Raw genomic sequence first — 13,389 nt, forward strand, 5'->3', positions numbered from 1 at the left:
ATTTAAAATGTGGAATCCCAAGGGGAAGCCTGGCCTTCTCCCTGTGGACTGTTTTCTTGGCTGGAGTCCTTGAGGGCCGTCTGATGAGCAGACTCCAAGGTGGAGAGTCTGAGCAGGGGGTGGGGTGGATCAGAATCAGGTCAGGTATGGAAAGGGGGTCCACGCTGTCCACCTACACTGACTCAGGGTGCCTTCCAAGGGAGGCTGTTCTCCTCGCTTTGCCCCTGGATTACAAATCGCTGCTTTAATAAGCCAGTTGCTCATGGAATGTGTCATAAACCTCAGGTTTGCTGGGATGGAAAAAAAGACGAGAAGCTCTCCCTTGGAGTAATCAGGTATTTTCCCACTGACCTGGCGTTATAGGAAAGTTACCTGGCCTGCTCCAGGCAGGCCAACCTGCTCCGGCAGGACCGCGGAGCCTAGGGTGTAATTTTTGGCTTGATCCCTGTGGTGGCAGTTGGATAATAAAGGCTGTGTGTCTTTCACCTTAGTTTCTGGCAGCCTTAACTGAGAGCACCAACAAATAAGCAGCCGTCTGCTATGACAAATAACACACGAGGTTTCAGTCTGCAGAAGGCTAGGAAGACTCTCACTAGATGGGTTTTAGTGGATATAAATGCAAAATCCTCCACTTTGGTCCAAGAAATCAGCTGCATATCTACAGAGAAAGACCTGCATCCAAAGGGCAGCTCAGTGAAATAGGCTGAGAGGCTTCATTCACTATTAGTTCAACAGATGTCAGCAAAGTGACTTTTTTAAAAATGTGACTTACACATGTATCATCATCTAGATCAAGGAAGGAAAGTGATAATTCTTCTGCACTCTGTGATTGGCCTCATCTAGGGCACCACACGCGAGGCTGTTCAGAAGAGACTCAAAACCATCTTATGAAAAATTGTTGAAGAAAATGGGAATATTTAGGCTGAACCAGAAAAGACTTGGGATTGGGAAAATATCTCTGGTAGTCTTCTTCAAGTATTTGAAGGATCGTCCTGTTAAAAAGAAACTAAACATGTTTTTGTGGCTCCAGAGCTCAGAAGGAGGATCACTGGGTGACAAGCAGAGGGAAAAAGACTTTGACCCAAAATGATCAAAAAATTTCTAATAGTCAGAAATGTCTAAAAATGAAAGGGGCTGTCCTTGGAGTTAATGAGGTCCTTGTGGCTGGATGCATCCAAACAGTGGGAAGCCACTGTTTATAAGCAGGCTATCAAAGGGGTCAGGCACCCGGGAGACCGCTGAAGAGGGGACTTCTGAAGTCTCTTTCAGTGGCTCAGGAAAGTGCCTTGTGGTTGGGGGTTGTTGTCAGTAGCATATTAAATATTGCGTATGTCACTGAGTCCAAAAGAGGGTGGAGTTAAAATATCAAGTTAACCCTTCTTTGACCTTGTGCACGCATTCTGTAACTATGCATTGACCAGCAATCCTAGTGGGTTTCGCACACTGTTACTGAGGGTTCACATATTACAGCATTATTGTGCAGACCTCACAAAGGAAGAGAAGGGACCTCGTTGCAAAGCCAGATTTGGATTTCAAAGTTAAACTGAAGTTATCTTCAAGGACAATTAAAAAGGATATGTCAAAATTAAAACCATTGTTAAAATTAATCAAAGACGTAGAAAGGTAGAATGAACCCCAGAGCTGGAAATTACTGATTTAAACAATTGTTCTCACATTTTAAACTACATAATGAGCTAAAAATTATGAAGCCTCGGAGTATAGCTGTAAAGAGTAGTCTGAAACCAAAGTCAGAATGAAATGTTTTAGCTTTCAAAACTAAAAAGCAGAACAATTACTCCCGACAAAATGGTATAGGAAGAGGTTTCTGACCCCTGCTAATTGTTTTATTATTCTTCAGAGGGGCATACTGGCAGCATTTCCCAGGGTTGTCAGTAATTACACGCCATTCAATATCTGAAGAATTACAATAATTCTGCATGGAATATACTAGTGCCCTTCGGATGCAACGCCTTTAGAGATGTGAAAAAACAACTTAAAGTAAATTAGCGGGAAAATTACCATAGTGACTGTTTATTTCAGGGCTCCGTATATCAGAGGCTAATTATACATTGTATGTTACATTTTCTTGGAGGTATTTGTAATATATTTCTCATGCTGATCAACAGACATGCTGGTTTTTAGGATCCTTTATGAAAGTCAAGTTCGAACTTTTCCGATTGCCTCTTTGTGTATGAGAAATTACCCAGTACAGACACATGTCTCTTAATGCTTGCCAGTGTCCTCGAAGCAGTAGTATTCAGCGAGGTGTTATGAATGTTCACGTGGATATATTTGTGAAGCTTTGACTATTCTATAAATTCTTTTCCTGCCAAATAAGTTGATTTTTTTTAACACTATATAAGCTTTCTCAAAGTCATTTTCTATACTTTGGCAGGCCAAGGGTCCATGAGAGAAGAAAGCAAGGACTGGAATTACATAGCCCTCAAAGATTAAAAAATCTCTTTTCCCAGCTGGAGCCTTATCAGTTTTCTGCCAGTGTTAGAATTAATCCACCATCTCTGCAGGACCCCCTTTAAAGTCTGAACAGCAAAGGTGTCCTGACTCAGTACACAGAGACTGGGGTTCCAGCTACTGCTAACATAACATGAGCAAGAAATGCACACCCTGGCTAAGAAATGGTACTTGGGTCTCACTGATGTTTTTCCTTGTATTTCTGTCCTTCATTTTCGTTCTCCTTTCTTCTTTTGTTTTTAACTGAGTTGAGTGCAGTTATAAAAGATTCCCTTATATGTCTTTATGGCAACCAAACATTTTACAAAGAAATTAAGAAGATCACTTAACGACAAAATTAACGAAGGTTAAATAAAGTGTGATCTATCCATGGGATTGAATGCCTACTCATTTGAAAAATATTTTAAATGCAAATGGCATGGAAAATAGTCACAATGCCCTGTGAAAAAATTCAAAACAAAAATCTGTAAAGTATGACTTCAGTTTTTTGAAAAATAGGCCTTTATATATTTATTTTAAGGTCTTAGAAGAAAATATACCAAAATATTAATGAAGTTACTCTGTGAAGTGATATTCTAAGTGGTTTTTACTTTGCTCTTAACATTTTCTGAATTTCCTGATTTTCTCCCCTGTGCATGTGGTAGTGTTAGAAAGGAAGAAAAAGGAAGGAAGGAGGGAGGGGGAAGGAAATCAAATCATTAAGATTAACATTAAAGCACACACTTTTGCTAGAAGATTAGAAATCTCAGTAATGCATAGTGTCTAGCAAAATGCGCAGGTAGAACATTTTGACTATGACTGCTGAGTACAATCTAATACCTCATTACGGAGTCCTGTTCACTGTGAGGAACTTGACAAGCTAACCCTTCTCCAAGCCCAGGATAATTACAAATTCTCTTATAAATTTTGCAGCGACCTCAAGGAGGGCTGGTGAAAACTAGTCCTGAGGAATAAAAAGCAGTCAGGAATGACACGCTGCTTTTTATGTCCAGGGGAGCAAGCAAACAACCAGACTAGAGTTATGCCGTTAGTATTCCTCGCCTGGAGAATGCCTTGTATGTGCGAGTGTGGGTGCCTCTTTCAAGTAGTTAAACCAGTTATACATCAACCAGTTGCCTCCAGATAGTCAGCATCGCAGAACAGGCTGTTTTTCGTGGTCCCAGGTATTGCTGAAATAAATAATGGTTTGTTTTCCTTTTGGATTATACACTACGCTTACTTGCATTTCTGTCTTTCTTTTTTCTTTATTCTTTTTAGCGCATGATTGCAAATACTGCCAGAACAGTGAGATACTGCAGGAGCCAACCCTTCAGTAAGTTCAAAGCTGCTGCCTGCTGCAATATGGATCTTGGTGATTAAGTCCTTCTTAATGAGGCTACTGAGACATTCTAGAAGTCTGGACAGTATCTGATTGTGTCAGAGACACTTTGGACCACGAATTCCATGTGATAGGGGCCTTGAGTTTAAGGAAACTAGAAAATAACCATAAAAATAATATTTTATGAATGAACTTACAGAGGATTCATTTGCTCTTTCCAGTGTGGCTAGAGACAAACAAGGTGTGATTGCCAACAAGTCCTGCCTCAGACCAACTCTCTTTATGACTCACTGCTTGATGTTGAGAAACTCACGTCAACTCTTGATGACTCAATCCTGTCGTTTATAAACTGGGGAAGATAATATTTATTGTCTCTTGGGGTGTTGCAAGGAGGCATTAATGTGTATAGCACATTTGTGAAAGGTCCCATAGCAGGAATTCATATTCTTTTTTAGTATTCCCAGGTGAATTTAAGGTGCTCTTCTTAAATCTGAACATATAGCACAATAATTGGCATAATAGAATGCTTTAGTATAAAACTGTCACTAATAATAAATAACAGTTTTAAACTGTTGGGAGTTAAGTTGCATCACAGCACCAGATCATCGTGCCGGACCAGTGCTACTGTGTCCTCTGGGCTGGGGCTTTGGTGAGGGTGGAGTTTTGGCTCCCTCAAGCTGGGCTGGGAGTAAGAAGGTGGCCCCTGTAAATTTTCTTGCCAACTTCATTGTATGAGTCACTTGAAGTCATTTGGCTCAGTAAGTCAACATGATAATTTGACATGGCCATGCCCGTGAAGCCAGCAGTGCCATCCCTTCCAATAAACGTAGTGCTAAGAGACTAAAAGTTTCTCGTTTGATTAATCAGAGCTATTTTTACTCTTCCTAGCACAGGACTGGCCCAAAGCGAGGGTTTGCTAACAAGGGATGCCAGAACTGCTAAATGTTCATTCTTTAATGTATAAGGGGAAAAAATCTAGGAAAAATAATCTTGACTTGGGGAGCAAGTAGACCTTTAAAAAACTGATTCAAATGATTGTGCCTCCACTTCTTCCAAAATGAGAATAGTCTTGCACATCATCAACCATTCGTATGTGGATTCTGCCAGGATGAAAGTGTCTCATATCGCTTCATCTAGTAATTTTAATTTACTATACGTATAAAGACATGGTCATAAAGCAGTTATACAAGTGAATATGAGAATATATAAGTGATGCCAGTCTGCAACAGGGGTTTTTAATCTAGAATCCATGGCCCTTCAGGGGAATCCAGGAAATTCCTGAAATTAAACACAAAATTTTGTGTGCCTGAGAGGATTCATAGCCTTGAGAAGGTTCTCAGTGAGGTCCAAGTACCACAGAAGAACCGTAATAGAGTATGTTTTGTTCCATAAGCCCCTTTGGAAGTAAAGTGTATAGTCTTCTCCATCTTCTCCTAGAGAAGTGGGGGGAGAAATTATATGTATGTATAAAAGTCTCCACTGCATTTGTTGACGTTATCAGTAACTGCTGGTAAACAACAGCTGCTCAGCTCTGAAGTCAACAATCTATAGATAAAGCTATAGGAATAGATTCATAAACATTGTGGGAATATGTACAATGTAATTACAGTATATTGTACATGTAGAGTACACTGCCAGTGAGAAGCGAGGAAATTAAACACTGTGGTATTATTTATATGTGATAATTATACTGATGAGTTTCTTCTAAGAGCGAGAAGGGGCCTTTGTATCTTCTCTCTGCTTTTCTGTGTTCAGACCTGCAGCACTCCCCTTCGCCCGCTAAGCAGATGGCATTCTGATTGTCTTTGGGAGTGGTGTGTGGATCAAAGAAGAGCAAATGGACTGCAGAAGGCAGTGCACTATGGCCGAGAGAACACTGGTCCAGAGTCCAGTCTCGGGCTCAGCCACTCCCAGATCCCACTGGACGAGAGCCCCACACCCATGATCCACAGGGCAGAGGCAGCCCACACACCATGGCAGAGGTGTTGGGTCTAAACAGAGCATTTTTTTTTCCCTTTTATTTTGAAATAATGTCACCATTAAAAAATTGGGAGACTTCTGGGGAAGAAATTCAGATTTCTCATTTCTCTGGAAAAACAAAATCTGGCTTCTCAGGGTGGAGATTCCCACGTGGCAGCAGCATGTAGGAGATAGTCACTTCTAAAGGGACCTGTGTTTCCAGTTCACCACTGTCAAATTTGGCCTTTCTTAGTCATGTATATTCCCTGCATAGGGCTCTGGGCATTTGATTCTTCTTTCAGCCTGTTTTTAGGGAAATCGGTTAACTTCAGATAGCTCCGTGGCTCATATATTTGGGGGAGTGGATGAGAATAGTGGTAACTGGGATTTCAGAACAAGCAGCATCAGAGAATCGAAGGTCTAGCAGAAGTCATGACTTCAGTCCATAAGTTGGTTTTTTCCTAAGACCACAAGACCTGTGCAGTAATGCTGCAAGTAACAAGCGGAGTCGGACTTCACGGGTCTCACTGACTTGCTTCAGTTCAGCCCAGGTAGTAAGTGCTTTTGTTAGGAGCTAATGAAAACTATGTCTTTTGCCATTAGTCCTCATCTGGATCAAAGGGGACAGAGATCAGGGTGTGAGACACAGGTAGGATGATAAGGGAAAACAATTTTAGTGTATAACCGGGGGCGATAATCAGGCAATCCTTTCACTTTTATTGGGCGCCATTTTTCTTACAACATGCCATACAAAGGAAAATGATCAAAATAGGTGATTCCAGGGAAGAAAAGGTAGGAGGGAGGAGACGAAACATCCAAGTGGAAACATTTCAATGAATATAGTGTGTTGAAAGGTCTTGATGGAACCCAGGAATCCATGATAAATGTAATAAGTAGTTGGAGAAAATAAAACTGTATCTTATATGTGTGTATTATGCAATGCCAATTCTACTCTTTTCTCTTTCAACAGATCCTGATGCAGCTCAAGCTAATAAGAACCATCAGGATGTCCGGAGTTATGTACGGCAATTAAATGTGATTGACAACCAGAGAACTTTATCACAGATGTCACACAGATTAGAGCCTCGTCGACCATAGACATTTAAAGTGCCCAGAACAATGGTTTGCCTCCAGTCCACAATCTTTCAAAATGCCATTTATGCTACAACTGACTGTATTGTCACTAGAGAATTCTACAAAACAAGCAAAAACACATCCTGAGACATCTTGGAGCTACATTCAGCTTACCAGCGTCATGACAAGAGAAGAAATTATTTGACTTGCATAAAGCTTGCACACTCTAGCTTAGGAATCCCCAGTTTGTAGTCACCCTGTTTTATTTCCAATTGTGCCATCTTCTTTGCTGAAACATGAAATAAGACCCACATGAAGAGTTTGGTAGAAACATTGTCAAGAGAAATATTAAGCCCCTGTCATTGTTTCTAAGAATGTTTACAGGGTGAGATGTGCTACAAATGGGATTTATTTGCATACATCAGTGGTGGTATAGTTTCATCATTTTTAACTCAGCATCTTGATTTGGAGCATGGGGTTTTGGGAAGGTGTTGAGAAATCCATGTAAATCCAAATTATAGGCTGTGTTCTTCCATCTTCATAGTCTTAACGTGGGGAGGTTGAATCTGACCACATTACTATAAAACGTTATGGCTATTTATGTAATTTAGAGAGGACTGGTCTGTAATTTCTGAATGATATATAGAATAATATTTATGTTTACAACGTAACTTTTTTAAACTTACAAATCAGGATTACATACATAAGAATTCCACTAAGAAACTCCAAGGTTCTTAAAATTGCCAGCGTTAAGATAAAAAACTAACATTTCAAAAGAGCACAATATGCACAAAACATTTTTCAAAATTAAAATATTTTCCTGGGCATTAAAGACCTTTACTATTGGCCAATTATTGTTACTGATTTAAAAAACACACACACACACATTTTTTCTGGACTTAAATGTTACTACAAATATCTTAATTTTCAGCAATTGTTTTGCACTTTCAAAAAGATTGTAAATAGTTCATTCAATCAATGGTATAGAGTTATTTATTTGCTACATAATAGATATTGTGCCAAATACTTTTTATTTATTTTATTTAGTATGTAATTTTTGAGTACATTTTTTTCCTGTTTTCACAGTTAGGCTACATTTAATGTGTAGGAATTGTATGTATGTATATCTTCTGTAAATAATAGCTAGTATCTTCATTAAATATAATTGTTCACAAGAAAAGGTTGTGTTCTCAATTCCTATAATATGGGAGGGCTAACCACTTGGTATGGTGGGGTCCTCCATTTTTTTAATTGAAAAAAATTCACATACTATAAAAGCCACCCTTTTAAAGTGTGCAACTCAGTGCTTTTTAGTATATTCACAAGGTTGTACAATCATCATCACTATCTAATCCCAGAACATTCTCTTTATCCCTAAAAGAAACCCCATACCTGTTAGCAGGCACTTCTCATTCTCCTCTCCACCTCGTCCCTGGAAACCACTAATCTGCTTTCTATCTCTGCAGATTTAGCTATTCTGGGTATTTCAGATAAATGGAACCATGTAATATGTGGCCTTTTGTGTCTGGTTTCTGTCACTTCGCATAATGTTTTCAAGGTTCATTCATGTTATAGCGTGTATCAGTAGTTCATTCCTTTTTATGGTTGACTAATATTCCATTATATGGATATACCACATGTTGTTTGTCCGTTCCTCAGTTGATGGACATTTGGGTTGTCTCCACTTTTTGGCTGTTAGGAATATTGCTGCCATGACAGGGCACTGGATTTTAGAGCTGCCTGGTATGGGGCCTCATACCATTTCTCAGTGATTTAAGCACTTAGTAAATATTTGATAAAGAGATTTCCAAAATTCTTTAAATTCCAGACATGTCTCTCTTCTTTAATGTTAGCCTTTTCCAGAGTGTGTTCTAGGCTATACTAGACTCCAAGTTTACAAGCTGTTCCTCCAAAAACAGGTACACAACTGCAAAGCAAAAGACAAACCCAAGATGGTATCTTCAAAATAAATTTGGGAACCACTGTATAATACACCCCGTTCTTAGAAATGATTCTCAGTATTCATTAACATTAAAGGCTCTGACAAGGCCTGCTGTAATCCCTTTTAACATCCCACAGTCAAAGCCCACTTTGAGAAACACTAAAGCAGGGACAGGCCTTTCTATGTTCATTTACGTAGTAGTTCCAGGTTCTCAGGAGCAGGGGTGTTGTTTCATGCAGCATTATCTCTCCTCCACAGAGTAGAGCATAATGCCTGGAATGTACTAGAGAATTGTTTTTTAATCACTGAGTAAATTTTCTTGAAGTCATTATTGTTCAGCATTTCCCTATCTCATAGACCTCAATATCAGCTGCAAAGTTTCCACCATTATATAGGTTTCCTTTTGTAGGTAACTGTAAAAGCTGACAAATGAAGCTGATAGCCCATCCCTCGAGCATCCTCGCTCGTTTACTCTTCTTTACTCCGACCTTACTTCCAAGCTGGTATCCTGTGTCTTCCAGCTCTTTTCCCCCAGTTCCATGGTGATTAACACCTGATGACCTTATTTTAATTTAGTTTCAACATTATTCAAAATTAATACATATTCTCCCATATATATTCCCCTTGGTCTTCCGAATGAAAATCACAATTGCTCTACTTAATAAAGATAAGAGATTTTTAATTATGCCTCGCTTCTTCAAAAATACGTTAAACTCCATTATTCAAGGTAGTGATGGCAAAATAAAAGAATTTACACTCTAGAAAGGGAGGGTAGTAGCCAAGCAACCCTTCCTGAAGTGGGAGATGCAGTTAATATTTTAAAACTTGCAAACAAGCCAAAAGAAAATGAGATGCCTACGGGGTCACAAGAAGGATAATGAGGTTTGCTTGGAAGACGTGAAAAAGAAGAAAGAATGTTTTTACTGAAAGCGCCTGTAGAAAATTATACATTTAAGTATTTAACATACCTGCTTAGCAAGGTCACTGGCACGGTGTACAGGAGCTGCGCTTTTCCAGCAATTTTTGAATAGCATGCAGGTTAAATAGATTTCTCCTGAATTCAATAGCATTTCCTCTTAAATATGAATGCAGATCAATGGCTACCAGTGTGAGAAAATTAAAAGACATGTCATTTTGGTTTCAAATTGTGCTTATAATTTTTAAAAAATCAGCATAGAATATGCAGTGTGGTAAAAATGAACCCCTACCTTGAATAGCTTTCCTTTTCTTGTCAATGGAAAATGTATTACATTTCTTGCTTCGGAATAATCTTAATTTCTCTATTTGTCCTACATGAAGAAGAGTGTGGTGTTAGATGGGCAGGTCACAGCATCCCTGACTTACAGACTGGAAAAGGACCTTTAACTTAATTAGATAGCGTTCATTGTCTTTCTATTCATTCATTCATCAGCAAATAATGGTTGAGGGGCTTACTGAGTGCCAGGGCCTCTGTGAGCTCAGGAGTCAATGATGAGAAAAATGGAGGGTCCCTGTGCTCCTGGAGCTTATCACCTAGTGGCAGACGCAGAAGATTAATCAAATAATCAAACAAATAAATATAAAAACACTTCCAAGGAAGAATATAGTGTTGCAAGAACATGTAATAGGGGGATTTAACCTGATCTGAGGTGGGGAAATGTTTCCTGTGGAAGTGATGGTTGACCTGAACTGTGAAGGATGAAGATGCTAACTAAGCAGAGAAAGGAGAGGAATATGTTCTAAGCAGGAAACAACCTCAGCAGCATGACAGACCGAAAGCTTACTGTGGCAGAGCCGAGAGAGCACCGGTGAGCATGCTCCAAGATGTCGGAGAGTGCTGAGATGCCAGTGAGTATGCTCCAAGATGTGGAGCCTTAGGACACCTCTGAGCAGGCTCCAAGATGTGCTGGAGCCCTAAGAGGGGCTCAGGGCATTCAAGACCTCGCAGGCCTTATCAAGGAGCATCGTCTTTTTTTGGCCAGAGCAATTAGCAAGAAAAAGAAATAAAAGGAATCCAAAGAGGAAAGGAAGAAGTGAAACTCTCACTGTTTGCAGATGACATGATCTTATATATAGACAACCCCAAAGAATCCATTGGAAAACTTTTAGAAATAATCAACAACTACAGCAAAGTTGCATTGTATAGGATCAATTTACATAAATAAGTAGCATTTCTATACTCTAATAATGAAGTAACAGAAAAAGAACTCAAGAACAAAATACCATTCACAATTGCAACAAAAAGAATAAAATACCTGGGGGGGGGAGGTGAATTTAACTAAGGAAGTGAAAGACCTATACGATGAAAACAACAAGGCGTTTCTGAAAGAAATGGATGATGGCATAAAGAGATGGAAAGACATTCCGTGTACATGGATTGGAAGAATAAACATAGTTAAAATGTCCATTCTACCTAAAGCAATCTACAGAGTCAACACAATCCCAATCAGAATCCCAATGACGTTCTTTACAGAAATAGAACAAAGAATCCTAAAATTCATATTGGGAAACAAAAGACCCCGAATTGCTGAAGCAATCCTGAGAAAAAGCAACAAAGCTGGAGGCATCACAATCCCTGACTTCAAAACATACTACAAAGCTACAGTAATCAAAACAGCATGGTACTGGTACAAAAACAGGTACATAGATCAATGGAACAGAACTGAAAGCCCAGAAATAAAACCACACATCTATGGACAGCTTATCTTTGACAAAGGAGCTGAGGGCATACAACGGAGAAAAGAAAGTCTTTTCAACAAATGGTGCTGGGAAAACTGGAAAGCCACATGTAAAAGAATGAAAATTGACCATTCTTTTTCACCATTCACCAAAATAAACTCAAAATGGATCAAAGACCTAAAGGTGAGACCTGAAACTGTAAGTTTCTAGACGAAAATGTAGGCAGTACACTCTTTGACGTCAGTATTAAAAGGATCTTTTTGGACACCATGTCTTCTCAGACCAGGGAAACAATAGAATGAAATAACAAATGGGATTTCATCAGACTAAAGAGCTCTTCAAGGCAAAGGAAAGCAGGATTGAAACAAAAAACAACCCACTAACTGGGAAAAAATATTTGCAAGTCATACATCTGACAAAGGCTTAATACCCATAATATATAAAGAACTCACACAACTCAACAACAAAAAAATCGAACAACCCGATCAAAAAATGGGCAGGAGACATGAACAGACATTTCTCCAAAGAGACAAATGGATGGCCAATAGGCACATGAAAAGATGTTCATCATCACTGATCTTCAGGGAAATGCAAATCAAAACCACACTAAGATATCACCTTACACCCATTAGAATGGCAAAAATAATCAAAACAAAAAAGTAACAAATGTTGGAGAGGTTTTTCCTTTATGGAGAAAAAGGAACCCTCATACACTGTTGGTGGGAATGCAAACTGGTGCAGCCACTATGGAAAACAGTATGGAGATTCCTCAAAAAATTAAAAATAGAACTACTATATGATCCATCTATCCCACTACTGGGTATCTATCCAAAGAGATTGAAATCAGCAATTCCAAAAGTCCCATGCACCCCAAAGTTCATTGCAGCATTATTTACAATAGCCAAGACGTGGAAGGAACCTAAGTGCCCATCAACTGATGATTGGATAAAGAAGCTGTGGTATATATATACAATGGAATACTACTCAGCCATAAAAAAGAACAAAATGGTCCCATTTGCAACAACATGGATGGACCTTGAGGGAATTATGTTAAGTGAAATAAGCCAGATAGAGAAGGACAATATCTGTATGACTCCACTCATATGAGGAATTTAAAAATGCAGATAAAGAGAACAGATTAGTGGCTACTGGGGTAAAGGTGGGGTGGGGGGTGGGCACAAAGGGTGAAGTGGTGCACCTACAACATGACTGACAAACAATAATGTACAACTGAAATTTCACAAGATTGTAACCTATCATTAACTCAATAAAAATTAAATAAATAAAATCTTTAAAAATGCAGGGAAAAAAAAAAAGGAGCATCGTCTTTTACCCAAGAGCAGTGGGAAGCCACTGAAGCACTTGAAGCAGAGGATTGCATTTCTGATGGTAGCATCCCTACCATAATGGTGTCATCTCTAATTTTTTAATTACTTTATTGTGCAGGCTTAAAGGTAGTGCAGAAGGAATTGTGGATAATGGCAAGTATTAAAAAGCACTGTGTATCCAGATACCCATACTGATTCAAACACCATTCCTCCTCCTGACTTAGTCCACATTGGGCCACTTTTTAATTTTTTGTTGTAGTAAAAAATAGCGCAAAATTTACCATTTTTACCCTGAGTGTACAATTCAGTAGCATGCAGAACATTTACACTGTTGTGCAATCACCACCACTATCCATCTCCAAATTTTCTCATCAACGCAAACTGAAACTACCCATTACACAATAACTCCCCACTTCCCCCTGCTGAGAGCCCCTGGTAACCACAATTGCACTTTCTGTCTCGAGTTTAGAGGTTATCGCATATAAGTGGAATCATATAATATTTGTACTTTTGTGTATGGCTTGTTTCATTTAGCATAATGTTTTCAAGGTTTATCCATGTTGTAGCATGTATCAGAATTTCTTTTTAAGGCTGAAAAATATTGCATTTCATATATATATACCAGATTTTATTTATCC

The 13,389-nt window shown here is 39.0% G+C and overlaps 1 protein-coding gene across 14 annotated transcripts in view; it reads left to right on the plus strand.

The window, feature by feature from the left end:
- RAPGEF4 (Rap guanine nucleotide exchange factor 4) overlaps positions 1–8,649 on the plus strand; it is a 299,972-nt gene extending 291,323 nt beyond the window's left edge. For all 14 annotated transcript variants that reach the window (XM_070508109.1, XM_014846624.3, XM_070508107.1 and 11 more), the window contains 2 exons: positions 3,730–3,784; positions 6,720–8,649. In XM_070508109.1, coding sequence (XP_070364210.1) covers positions 3,730–3,784; positions 6,720–6,847 — 183 coding nt within the window. In that variant the 3' untranslated portion in view covers positions 6,848–8,649. The remainder of the gene's footprint in view (positions 1–3,729; positions 3,785–6,719) is intronic.
- The last annotated feature ends 4,740 nt before the right edge of the window (positions 8,650–13,389 follow it).

This window comes from Equus asinus, chromosome 4 (genome assembly GCF_041296235.1).
Source record: "Equus asinus isolate D_3611 breed Donkey chromosome 4, EquAss-T2T_v2, whole genome shotgun sequence".
Taxonomy (NCBI): domain Eukaryota; kingdom Metazoa; phylum Chordata; class Mammalia; order Perissodactyla; family Equidae; genus Equus; species Equus asinus.